The 12798-nt window shown below is 33.5% G+C and overlaps 3 protein-coding genes across 3 annotated transcripts; 2 read left to right on the top strand and 1 right to left on the bottom strand.

Annotated features, from left to right (window-relative positions):
* Positions 1 to 145: 145 nt before the first annotated feature.
* LOC116345098 (protein disulfide-isomerase TMX3) lies at positions 146 to 2239 on the bottom strand. The gene is made up of 5 exons (XM_031774158.1): positions 1814 to 2239; positions 1450 to 1717; positions 1045 to 1373; positions 529 to 971; positions 146 to 428 (listed from the first exon to the last, which is right to left on the bottom strand). Exons 1-5 carry the CDS (start codon positions 1857 to 1859, stop codon positions 210 to 212), a joined length of 1305 nt encoding a protein of 434 aa, XP_031630018.1. The 5' UTR covers positions 1860 to 2239; the 3' UTR covers positions 146 to 209.
* Positions 2240 to 2308: 69 nt separating this feature from the next.
* Positions 2309 to 4942, top strand: LOC116345090 (U3 small nucleolar RNA-associated protein 4 homolog). The gene is made up of 5 exons (XM_031774146.1): positions 2309 to 2612; positions 2682 to 3717; positions 3786 to 3917; positions 3986 to 4558; positions 4633 to 4942. The coding sequence occupies exons 1-5, from the start codon at positions 2488 to 2490 to the stop codon at positions 4855 to 4857; spliced, it is 2091 nt and encodes a 696-aa protein (XP_031630006.1). The 5' UTR covers positions 2309 to 2487; the 3' UTR covers positions 4858 to 4942.
* Positions 4943 to 6135: 1193 nt separating this feature from the next.
* Positions 6136 to 12714, top strand: LOC116344390 (intraflagellar transport protein 56). The gene is made up of 12 exons (XM_031772898.1): positions 6136 to 6334; positions 6393 to 6527; positions 7287 to 7461; positions 7522 to 7756; positions 7818 to 8271; positions 9669 to 9691; positions 9855 to 9894; positions 9962 to 10096; positions 10162 to 10296; positions 11945 to 12034; positions 12103 to 12140; positions 12309 to 12714. Exons 1-12 carry the CDS (start codon positions 6332 to 6334, stop codon positions 12505 to 12507), a joined length of 1662 nt encoding a protein of 553 aa, XP_031628758.1. The 5' UTR covers positions 6136 to 6331; the 3' UTR covers positions 12508 to 12714.
* Positions 12715 to 12798: the final 84 nt, after the last annotated feature.

Raw genomic sequence — 12798 nt, 5'->3', positions numbered from 1 at the left:
TATACGCTCGCAAAAAGATCGTCATGAACGAATGTAGTGTCAGTACAAATTCAAAATTAAGCACTGGTTAAATCGACTAGATTATTCAAGGAGAGCAGGTCATTCCAATTCAGGCTATTCCATCAAGAAAATAAAAATACAACCCTTTGGAAGTTAACGAGATATATATGTTTTTTGGCTATGGAGCAAGAACTAGCGCCACACAATTTTTATTCGTTTTTCTCGTGAACATCGTCTTCGTCCTCTTCGTCGGCATCAAGAATGTCTGCACAGAAGATGGAGTATATGATTAGTGAGAGAAATCCAAGTGGCAAGCCAAAGAGAACTGATGTTAAAATCGGATTTCCACGCCACATATCCACCAAAAATCGCTTAGTTTCAAAGTAAGTTCGATAGATTCGAACCGGTATCGAGTTGCCGCCATAGCTCTATAATGAAAAAGAAGAAAAAAACACAGTTTGGATAAAAATGTGATTTGTTTGCTTGGAACTATGTTTTGTTTCCACAAAATGAAAACTATTTGTTTACCCTGACTTTTTCATGATGAATGTTGTTTAAAAATAATTCGATGGCATCACCGGTAAGTCGTTCTGGTTCATCATCAGGTATGTAATGTTCGTATGTGCTTGTATTCAATACGATCAAATGTGGTGTTGCCAATTGATCCATAACAATTGAATGCGCAATATCTGGTGTACCAATCCAACCAAATTGAAATTTTTGATGATATTTATCGTACTTTTGGCGTATAATCACCTCAATCATGTCTCGAAATTCCAATTCATGGCTTGCAATTTCATTTAATTTATTTTCTTCAACAACAGCTAACACGAGATACTTTTGTGTTTGACTGATTTGAAAAATATTCGATCGTGTTACTTTTGGGAATGCTGTAAATCTCTCCTCGTTCACCCAATTAAAAAGTGTTTCATTCAAAAATTCATCTTCGACCAAATGAAAATCACTTGACACTGAAAATCGAATCAAACCATTAAAATAGAAAAAAAATAAATAAAGTGAAACCAAAAAAAACTGAATTCTTACATGGAAAATGATAATGATTGCTCTCTTTATAAACCAACACCGTTGGCAGTGTATCAATTTGAAAGTGCGGTGTGGCCAATTCCCGATGTGTGGCATAAAAAAATGCATGAGGTTGAAAATGTTCGGCAGTCTGATAGAATTTATTCCACAAAGAGTTATTTCGTTGTCCAACATATGTAAAAAATAGATCATTTTGCGATTTCAACATGTCAAAACTGTCAATTTGTGTGACAAGTTGAACGGGCGGTCCCATCATTCGATATGCAAATGCTAGCATATCCTCACGCACCCGATCACCCGAATAAATGTACTCTTGTTCACCTTTGATGCTGGAAAATGCAATATTGTATTTAGGGATAATTCAATCGAAATCCAACTATTGACATAATCTCATAATGTACTTACAACATAATCGTTGGATATGCTTGAACTTTAAAATGCTGAGCGGCGGCTGGAAAACGTGAGCAATCAATTTTTCCAACGCGAATGTTTGTATTGACTAGAGATTGAGCAACATGACCCCAGATTGGTTCAGTACGTTTACAATGCGCACACCATGGAGCATAGAACATCAAATACCATTGACCATCCTGTTTAATGTCAATGAATCGATCGCTCAACTCCAAAACCCGTGATCCATGCACATTTTGTACTAATTGACCGACCAAAATTGCTAAAATTGAAACAATAACAAATGGTGTTAATCGAATTATTAAAATCAATAACTTGATAATGATAAGGTAAGAATGCTTTTTTCGGCAATACACACCCAGTAACGAGAATACAATGTTAAAATTGATGTGAAACAATACCATGATTGACTTTAATATTATTTTTATTTTGATTACGTGGAATAGTCAATTTTTCTTTTGTTTGACACAGAAACCGAAATTATTCTGGTAAAGTATAATTTTGATTATTAAAAACAATGCTTTAAGTAATTTTGCTGATAACAATGCTTTTAGTTATTCATATTGCCAGAAATGTAACGCACAAATGTATGGGCAAGTAGTGCGTGTACGGTGTATGCGTGTGTGAGAAAGAGATAGAGTATTATTAACAAACAAACAAAAAACAGAACGTTTTTGCGATGCAAAATAGCACTGAGGTAATTTATTGTTTATATTCGATTTGCATATTTTGATTGAGTTTTGCACACACACAGGCCTTTCAGCATTACACACAAAATCGATTGACAATTTAATGTCAAAATCAATCACACGCATTGTTTATGCTGAAGTTGGCAACAATCGTTTCGTCTTCGCATGGTGTCTAACTGTCAAAAACTTTTGTATACATGTGCGTTTGGACACATTGCTTTTTTTCCCTATATGAAGTGATTTGCAAAGTGCAATAATTTAATCCGAGCAATAGATTTGTAATTGATTCCGGTTGAATTCGATTTTTGTGTTCTGTGAAAGCAGAAAAAGAACGGTGTCAATAATGACGGTTGAGGCAAAAAAACAAGGCCTGTGTAAAATACACAATGCACGATTCTATAACTTACCACCGCGTGCAATCAATGGCATGGCTTACAACTCAGAAATGAATTGGTTGGCATTGACCAGGTTTGTGGAGCACTTGTGTAATGCTTATCGAATTTTTTATAATAAAAAAAAAAAATGTTCCATTTACAGAGATGATGCATCGATTGAAATCTGGAACATTCAACATGCACCGTATTTACAATTAACGATAGCTGGTTCGGCGATTGCATCGATCGAAGCGATATCATGGTGTGGAAATCGTTTATTCAGCACCGGATTAACGGGTGAATTGATTGAATATGATTTGCGGACACAGCAACCGAAGCATAGATTACTGTTGACTGGAAATGCTGCATGGTGTATGGACATTAATCGACAAAATACCCATTTAATTGCCGGCACCGATAGCGGTTTTTTGAATTTGTACGATGTTAGCTATGAGAATGAAGTGAATTTTGTAAAAATATTTGATAAACAAGATGGCAAAATTTTATGCTGTAAATTTGATCCGAGTGGTGAATTTGTGGCCACCGGATCGGCCGATGCGATACGATTGTGGGAATTGAAAACGGGACATGCCATTTATAAAATGTCGGTGGGCCGTAGTGAAGCAAAGAAAGAAACAATTGTTTGGAGTTTACAAGTATTAAAGGATTTAGTGATTATTGCCGGCGATTCAAGGGGATATGTCACCGTTTGGGATGGTAAATTAGGTGCACAAATTGATAATTTTCAAGCGACCAGCGTTGGAGATGTTTTATCGGTGGCGATCAATGAAGATGAAACGATATTTGCGTGCGCCGGTGTGAATCCAAAAATTCGCTTGTTCGCATTGACAGAAGTGAAGCGAGGCGAAACAGTTACAAAGAGTTGGGTGAAATTCATTCAGCGTCCAGTTCATGAGCATGATGTTAAAGCATTGCAATTTGTTGGAAATCGCATTTTCTCCGGTGGCGTTGATGGATATTTGGGACTGTCAAATTCATCGAAAATTAAGGGAACACAAATAATCAGCCGATATGGACCATTTTTGGAGTCACCGTCATCCGTTTTGGCAGCAGAAAAACGAGTCTTACTGCTAAAATATCCAAACTATTTGGAACTTTGGCGTTTGGGCGTACCCACTGCCAACGTTCAACTTGTCGATGATGAAGCAGAAAAGAGGAAATATTTAACATTGCAAGAGGTAATTATGAAAATATTTTTATCATGATTTCTTTTTTTTAAATAATTGTACCTCTTTTTTGTCTTCAGAATCTACATAAATTGGTTGAGCTACGAACAGTCGATGATGCTCTGATTGTATGCACAACAATATCACCAAATGGGGAGTTTCTCTTGTATTCAACTAACGAAACTATTCGATTGTTTCATTTGACCTATGAGGTACTTATTTGCATTGAAGCAGCTATGTTTGTGAATTATTTTTTTTTAATTTTTATTTCACGATTTAGAAAAACAAAGTCAGCCTCATTGATCGAATGAAAGATCTGCCAGAACAGTTCACAGCATGTCGTAAGAGTGTATTTTCATCAGATTCACAAACGATTTACTTGGCAAAAGCGAATCTAACGGTTGATGTATTCCGATTGCTTATAAGTGAAGATGCCATTGATATCGACTTTGAGAGTTCGATTGATTTCAACAAAACGCTCAAAGGACCGATATCACATATGATTTTATCAGATTGTGGCAATTACTTGGTGTGTGCGGATATTTGTTGTAATATCACCGTGTGGCGTCAAAACAAACGGAATTGGTCACATCATATTAATTTACCAAAGTATCATGTATCACCAGTCAGCATTGCCATACACAAAAATTCACCAAAATTAGTGGCAGCGTTTGCCGACGGCAAAATATTTGAATATCATTTGGAGGAAATGAAATTTTTGTGTGCCACAACAACACTGTTTGTAGATGGTCAGGATCGATTTGCTATCAAAAACATTGCACCCGATCCAAAAAATGAAAACATCTTCACCGTACACAATGACACACATTTGTTTGTTTTAAAGAAACAAGTGGTATGTATTATCGTTTAAATTTTAAAAAAAATTGGTAAATATTGCAACTCATATACGATCTAAAACAATTTCAGACACGGACGAACGAAAAAAGTGATTCCAAACGAGCCAGAGCGTCAGGTGACGATGACGAGGAAAATGTGGCGAATTTAGTTTGTACAAGTCGCTTCGATAATGAGCATCTGCTCAATATCAGCTGGCTAGGCGATTCAGAATTGGTAGCTGTTGGAGTGAATCCGATCACAATGATTGCTCAATTGCCGTCATCGCTAAAAGAAAAACGTTTTGGTGTATCATAATTCAAATTCTATTTTTATTCTTTATTCTAAGTTAGTTATGACTCTTAGGTCCAATAAAACAAGTTTGTATGAAAAATTGTGGAAATCGTCATCTTTTATTTGATTTATTTATTTATTTAACCACAAATCATTTATATCCTGGGGCTGTTACACTATCCAAGGATGTGTATTGTGTTCCGTCATGTGCGTTGGAGTTTTGAAACGGCATTACATTGGCAGTTTGCCCCGACTTCTCCTAATTATTAATTTTTTAATTTTGATATTTTGCTCCTTACTGTGGTGGAGCTGTACTACTCAATGCTGAGAAACAGTTTCTGACTCAAATAAAAGCGTATTTTCAACAAACAAATCAAACACGTAGGAATTTCAATTTCAAGAACTTTCAAATTAAAATTACAACAATAACATGTTCACTACGTCATAAACAGTTTCGCTATGAGCAAATGTATGTAAATTAAGAATGGTGGCAAAAATTTTCAGAAGAACATGTCATAAAATAATGAATATATTATTGGAGAATTCAAATTGAGGCGTGTGAAATATAAATTTTAATGAGTTTTTTCCAATCGTCATTTCGAGTCGTATTACATATAAGTACTGTGATCATTCTATCGCTAGAGCACATTAAATTTATTTGTCAAAATGAGACTTTGGATTGGAATACTTCTTTCGGTAGCGCTATTGGCACTTAGTGTAAGTAGAGAGCAGACAATTACAATAGTTTTTTTTTTAAACAATTCAATTTATCTTAATAAACAGACCAATTGGGTATGTGCTGGAGGTGATGGTATTGATGAGAAAATCAACATGTATAAAAAACTTGCTGTTAAAGATAAACGATACAACAATGTGGTGGCTATGTATCAATTGCTTAAGAAAGATATAGCTGAGATTGACCACATGCGTGGAAAACAGTTTGGCGAAGAACCGAAATACTTGACGCAGTTATTGCAACATGTTGCCAATGTGCAAATTGATTTGGATAATATTGAATTCAATAAGAAATAGGCCATTCAAAAGATGTTATCTGACGAGCTGTGGAGAAAATCACTCACAGAAGTAATTCACATATCAAATGAAATATAAAAATGTCAAATTAATGTACCTAATAAAACGAATTACTAAAGCAATATTCATTATAATTTTTTTTGATTCTCTATCCTGAATCCATTTCTTTACTACACTTCATGGTCAGACTCGAATGTTGGGTATAAAAATTGGTATAACGTTGGGTTGGTTACAGTTGTTACCTTTATTTCATTCGGCATTTTCATAATATTGTGGGACATTCGAATGCGAATGCACATTTACGCTACTCATTTTAAGTATACATACATATATATAACTGTAAACAACAAAATTTACCGACAAATGTCAAAATTAATCTCCATGGCAACGAAATAAGTGTAACATTTTTCGCCAGAAATCAATATTATAAATAAACTATATAGTGTTTGAATTGGATTTTCTAAAAATGGTGATACACAAAATAATTAAAAAAAAAAAAAACAATATTAAGCGATTTTTCTTTACAGATTTTGTCACGTGTTAGCAGGGATAACTTGGGAAAGCAATTTACAAAACTTACAATTCCGGATTTTGACGAGTTGATTATGAAACGTGACTATACTGGTGGCATTGTTTATATACGAACATTATTGGAAAAAGAGGTAATACATATTAGGAATCGAATATATCGAATTCAATAATAATAATACAGCGTTCCTTCGCCTTGGTGGTTTATTTAAAATAATTCAAATTAAGCAGTTTACTTTTCAATTCACAATCTTACTGTTGATAAATTTACTTCTAAATCAATTAAATTAATATCACTGTTTGGTTTTTCGAAACGTTCAAAAGTTTAAGATGTATGAAAATGTAGTTTACATTTGTAAGCCTAAAATTTTAGTATCGTTTACTTCCCAAGAAACAAAAATCAACGTAAAATCATTATTGGCCTGATACATGGAAGCGAGTAAGTGTTCAAGCATGCTTCAGCAAGTTTGAGATTCAAATCGAGCAGCAGTAGTAGCAGGCATCGTTTTAAGCAATATGCTTCAAAAAACTTCATAGTGAATTTCCAAAATTATAGCTAATTAGTGAGATTTTTTTTTTGAAATTTTATGTAAATTCTTGCTGCATAATTCATAGTCATCAATATGCGATATGCAATAAACTCCACTTACCAAGTTTAATTTATACCAAGGGGTACTCATGCTTCGGCAAGGCCATAATTGAATATACCCCCGGATGTATGGAAAAAAGTCTATGGTATAATCCTCACATTCATTCTCGGGCATTCGTATAAAACAATGATAAATGCATTTCCTCACTTTGAACGCAAACCCACTATTGAATTTCGTGATTTTCATCCATGATATTTTTTTTTATTTTAAAATTACTTTATCGATTATTTATAACACACATAGGATCATATTTCTGGAAATGATGAGCTGTCTAAACATTGGAAAACATTTTGCAATTTCCATTTGGGAAATTATAAAGAGGCTTTAAATGAGTACAAATGTATTAAAGACAGTAATACCTCGAGAATAGACAGTAATACATTAATGATGAATATGGCGATATGCCAGTTTTATTTGGGTGAGTCTGACACAATTGAAATGTATTTATGATAATTATTATTTCGAATATAATTTTCAGGAATGTACTTTGAATCGCAATCAATTGTTGATGACATTCCAAATAATTCATTGAAAGTCAGACTACTTTTTCATTTGGCTCACAAATTGAATGATGAAGATCGATTATTGGAGCTACATGGTTCACTGTCTTTGGACACTGTGGAAGATCAATTGAGTTTGGCATCAATGCACTATTTGCGCGCTCACTATCAAGATGCGATTGATATCTACAAAAAGATTCTTTTAGACAAAAAGTATGACAGTATGATAATTAACAGTGATATTCTTTACGTAACAATTACCTTCTTTTTTCAGGGAATTCATTGCTCTCAACATCTCTTTGGCTCTTTGCTTTTACAAATTAGACTTTTTCGATCATTCTCAAGAGGCACTTGATTTGTATCTGACTAAGTATCCAGATAGCATTATAGCTATCAATTTGAAAGCTTGCAATCGCTTTCGACTAACAAATGCAACAGCTGCTGAAAATGAATTGAAAAATCTGATTAGAATTGATGGTATATTCGGTACGGATTTGATTATGCACAACTTGGTTGTGTTCAGAAATGGAGAAGGGGCGTTACAAATCTTACCAAAACTTATTGATGTAATAAGTGAAGCGCGTCTAAATCTCACTATTTATTATTTGAGATCTGGTGATGTAGACAAAGCGCAAGATTTAATGGGCAAGATATTGAAACCATCTGTTCCATCAGAATATATATTGAAAGGAGTTATTCACACCCTATTGGCGCAAAAGCTGGATTCGGTATGGTCATATAAATGTCATTATTGTTGACGTAGACTCGATGTCTACAATATACAATATTTTACACGTAATCTAGGAGCCGGAAACCATTAGCTAGTGTTTCATAGTCCATGCAAAAACTAGGGGGTAGACACAATAGAGAATGAATGAATACCAATGAATTGTCATAATACCTATCTATTTTCAAATACGACAATTACTTACTTATTTGAAGATTACTTGTACTAAAAATGTGAATACCGTGATTACCAAATGTCAAATTGATATCGCTAATAAAGATTTCAAGTTTTTTCCATTTCGTTTTAACATTCACCATTTCGAAATTTATTTTAATTTTTTCTGTTTTCTTTCTGTCATTTTTATCAAAATTGTTTTTGCATTTATTAAACCAATTGAAATAATACACTTAATAGCGTAGAAAAAGTTTTTTTTAATATTTGGAAGATAATATTCATATATGCACATTGTGAGACGTTGCTGAATGCATTGACATTTCGTCTAAAACTGAGAATACCAAGAATACCTTCAATTTCGGTGAATATCTCAAGTAATATTCCATGTGTCTACCCCCTAGTGCAAAAACTAGTAAAAACTAGAAAAATTAGCAAAACTGAGTAAAACTTTTGATATTGTGTCATGATGTGATGATAAAATCAATTTTACAACTCGACTATTAAAAAAAACTAGCATTTTATGTACAATTTTATATTTAAAAAGTGGAATTAAATTAATATTTATATTATTATAAATGAATAATAATTCAATCCACGTCTCAATATCTCAAACTACAAAATGTCATTACACTCAAGTACAAGAAGCTAGAAAACTAGCACTTTCATAAACAAATATTAACATTATTAGATTTTTCAAGCAATAAACTAGTAAATTAGCTATGAACCAGAAAACTAGCATTGGTTTCTCTCCCCTAGCGCGTAATGTAATATCAAGCACAGTAAGGGGCGAGCTAATTTTTTCAGAAGGGGGGTGATTTTTCAAAAAGAAAAAATTTCCTAGCAAATCGGACAAATTTTCGTTCCTTTTTGAAAGTCACTTTTTGTAGCGAAAATCCCTAGCAAATTGAAAAAATTTCTCTCGGGTTTTTCTCATCCAAATCATCCCCCTCTTCGCACATTACTGATTAAGTTGAGGCTGTGTCCATTTTAACTATTAAGTGTTGACAAAAATAAGTTGAAAGTGAACGTTTGAATGACATTAACAAAAAGGAATATTATCAATCTCAATCCGTGGTATTTTCAACAATTACCACTCTTCATAAGACTTCTGACAAATAGCTCAAAATTATGTCAATCTTATTTTTATTTTTATTTATCAAAAAAAAAAAAATAATAATTCAGGGTGAATGAGAATCAATTAATTTTTTTACTTTTCAATTTCAGCGGGAACATCTTAAGAATGCTGGGTAAAGTTCATTATTTTGATATTAAACCGATGTAAAGTTTCAAGCAGATTTACCTTAAATAGTTCAAACTTAAGATCTAATAATTGTCACATCAAATTGTTTTATATAATCATGTCAAATTATTTATTTTATTTCTCTGGTCGACACAAAATCTGACAAATAGGCAATATTTTCAGTTAGTAGGAGGAAGTGCAACTGAGTGTGTGAGTGAATACATTTGCGTTAAATTTGTTTGAAATATTTTTACGTCATTTCGATTCAAATCTTTAGGACACAATTGGTGGTCGTCAATGTATGGCCTCCGCATTCTTTCTTTATGGACAATTTGAGGAGGTTCTTGTGTATTTAAATTCTATTCGTAGTTTTTTCGTCAACGATGATGTATTCAATTACAATTATGCGCAGGTAATCAGTGTTTTTGATAATCAACACAATATATATCTAACTGTAAAAAATATGTATTTCGGTAGGCAAAAGCTGCCACTGGCAACTACAAAGAAGCCATTGATTTATTCAATCAAATCACTGACCCCTTCATCATACAACAGTCATCTTTTAGTATGGTCCTGTGCAAGTGTTACATCTTATGTGGCAATTCTGAAGAGGTTTCATAAGAGAGCAAACATTTTCTACTCTTGACAAAATCAAAAGTGATCAGAGAGAAATTGCATTTTACCATTTATAGAAATACAGATGATACGAGGGTCACTATTTAAGTTTTTTCAAAAACATATATAAGACAATGGGGTTTCATCGAAAATGGTTTTATTGTTTTTCAAAATATTCGCCATGATGATCAATACACTTTTGCATTCGCTCGAACCATTTGTCATAGCATTCATGCCACTCCGAAAGTGATATCTCCAAAACGTGTGTTTTGAACGCATCAACTGCTTCTTCGGGCGATGAAAATCGTTGACCACGCAGTTTATTCTTCACGCTCGGGAATAAAAAGAAATCGTTGGGTGCCAAATCAGGACTGTACGACGGATGACCCATTAAATCGATCTTTTGACCGATCAAATAATCGACTGTTTGATGAGATGTGTGAGAGCTCGCATTATCATGATGAAGAATTATTTTGCGACGGCGGTTGTTTTTTCTTATTTCATCAAACACTTCGGGCAAACAAATGGTGGTGTACCAATCAGAATTGACGGTCTTACGAGCCTCTAGTGGAACTGTTGCCACATGACCACTTATCGCGAAAAAACAGGCGACCATTTGCTTCGCAACACTTCGAGCTCGAACAACTTTTGTTGGGTTATCTTCACTTTGAAAGACCCATACAGTCGACTGCTGTTTAGTTTCGAGCTCATACGCGTAGATCCATGATTCGTCACCAGTGACGATAAAATACACGGATTTTGAAACACCACGATTGAATTTCTTGAGCATTTGTTTACACCAATCGACACGAGCCTTTTTTTGAGCGATTGTCAAATTATGTGGTATCCAACGAGAGCAAATCTTTCTGACAGCTAAATGTTCATGTAAAATCTTAAATACGCTGGTCGCACTAATGCCCAGGGATGCCTCAATCTCGTGATATGTTACATGACGATCTTCCATTATCATATTTCTGACAGCATCGATGTTTTCTGGTACAACAACTGATTTTGGACGACCTTCGCGGAACTCGTCGATGAGCGATAGGCGACCGCGCTTGAATTCGTTGTACCAATTATAAATTGTCCGAAGACTTGGTACTTCATCGCCAAAGGCCAAATGAAGTTGATCAAAACACTGTTGTTGTGATACACCCAATCGAAAGTGGAAAAAAATAATCGCTCGAAAATTTTCACGAGTAAAATTCATTTTTTGGCTGAGACGCAATTTACATGTTACGGTAAACAATACAAATAACGATCGAATGACAAAACGTTCTGAGAACGTTTATGCTACAAAATGTTAAACTTAATGAATATGACAATGGTTTGCATCGGGCAATACTAAAACATACATATTGAAGAAACTTAAATAGTCGCCTACGTAAAAACAAACCATACTGTTAATTAATAAAATTCAGAGAGACACATTTGAGAAAACAACTATTTGGTTCCGTAAAATTGAAATTTCGAATTTTTTTGCAGTCTCTCTGAAGTTTATCACTTGATAGTTTAATTCATTTTATCAACTGCAATTCTGTATAGATGGTAAAATACCATTTTACTCTTGTTTCTTTTGCATTTGTCAAAAGAAATTTATTTTATTTTTTCTATGTTTAATATGAAAATGAACTAAATTTCATAGGCTTGGACTCTTTATATGTCAAGAAACTCTAGAAACATAATGATGCTACAATTGATTGCAATAGAATGTTATCGCATTGGTCAATATTGGGTAGCTAAATCTAATTGATTCTTATCGAAATTATTTTCATTATTGTCATTTGAAAATATGTCCCATAGGTAGCTGCAAAAGCATTTGATATGCTGGAAAAATTATCGTAAGTATTATTAAGAACTCAGACTAAGCTCAATTTGCAAACTTGAGAGTCTCAAGTTGAGACCGTAATGACACGGTTCTTTGAAGACGTAATTCTTTTTTAATTCTTTCATTAATAAAAAAAAATCTTTTAACAAAATCTAATATTATATTTAACTCAAAACATTAGGAGTGATCCAAATCCGGAATACTATGAAGGAAAGCGTGGTGCATGTATTGGCGCATTATATTCCATAATTACAAGTCGAGCGACTGGTTCTCCACCGAATGGATTGATGGATATCTGTGATCTGTTACGTGAATCAAATAATCCGCAAGCTGACACCATAGTTAAAATCATTCGCCGATTTTCTAGCAACCTTAGTTAAATAATTTCTTAATAAAATATTCGAAAAAATCGTTTTTATGATGAACAATCAACGTTCAACAATTTTATTTTATTAGATAGATAAATCGGAGCGAAAAATTTTCAGGCAGACAACTTGCATTTAACCCTTACGACTGCAACCAGTTCATCTATTTTTCTAATTTGATACTTTGTGTAACATTTGACAAAAATGTGTTACAAATCAAAAATGCCCAAAATATTCGAAACCTTAAAAGATTAAAAAAAAAAACAATTTATTCTCAATATAATTTACTTTATTTCTCACATTTGT

This window comes from Contarinia nasturtii, unplaced genomic scaffold (assembly GCF_009176525.2).
Source record: "Contarinia nasturtii isolate CC-2019 unplaced genomic scaffold, AAFC_CNas_1.1 Cnas_scaffold_129, whole genome shotgun sequence".
In the NCBI taxonomy this organism is placed as follows: Eukaryota; Metazoa; Arthropoda; class Insecta; order Diptera; family Cecidomyiidae; genus Contarinia; species Contarinia nasturtii.
This window is presented reverse-complemented; position numbering and strand designations above follow the sequence as displayed.

What these genes read in the sequence shown, in the direction of transcription:
- LOC116345098 (XM_031774158.1), bottom strand. Translation starts at nt 1,859, where the DNA reads ATGGTATTGTTTCACATCAATTTTAACATTGTATTCTCGTTACTGG. An exon ending in CATTGTATTCTCGTTACTGG is followed by an intron (nt 1,718 to 1,813) that starts GTGTGTATTGCC and finishes TTTCAATTTTAG; the next exon opens with CAATTTTGGTCGGTCAATTA. An exon ending in CAATCATTATCATTTTCCAT is followed by an intron (nt 972 to 1,044) that starts GTAAGAATTCAG and finishes TTCGATTTTCAG; the next exon opens with TGTCAAGTGATTTTCATTTG.
- LOC116345090 (XM_031774146.1), top strand. Translation starts at nt 2,488, where the DNA reads ATGACGGTTGAGGCAAAAAAACAAGGCCTGTGTAAAATACACAATGCA. An exon ending in TGTTTCATTTGACCTATGAG is followed by an intron (nt 3,918 to 3,985) that starts GTACTTATTTGC and finishes TTCACGATTTAG; the next exon opens with AAAAACAAAGTCAGCCTCAT. An exon ending in TTGTTTTAAAGAAACAAGTG is followed by an intron (nt 4,559 to 4,632) that starts GTATGTATTATC and finishes AAACAATTTCAG; the next exon opens with ACACGGACGAACGAAAAAAG.
- LOC116344390 (XM_031772898.1), top strand. An exon ending in GATATGCCAGTTTTATTTGG is followed by an intron (nt 7,462 to 7,521) that starts GTGAGTCTGACA and finishes TATAATTTTCAG; the next exon opens with GAATGTACTTTGAATCGCAA. An exon ending in AAGATTCTTTTAGACAAAAA is followed by an intron (nt 7,757 to 7,817) that starts GTATGACAGTAT and finishes TTCTTTTTTCAG; the next exon opens with GGAATTCATTGCTCTCAACA.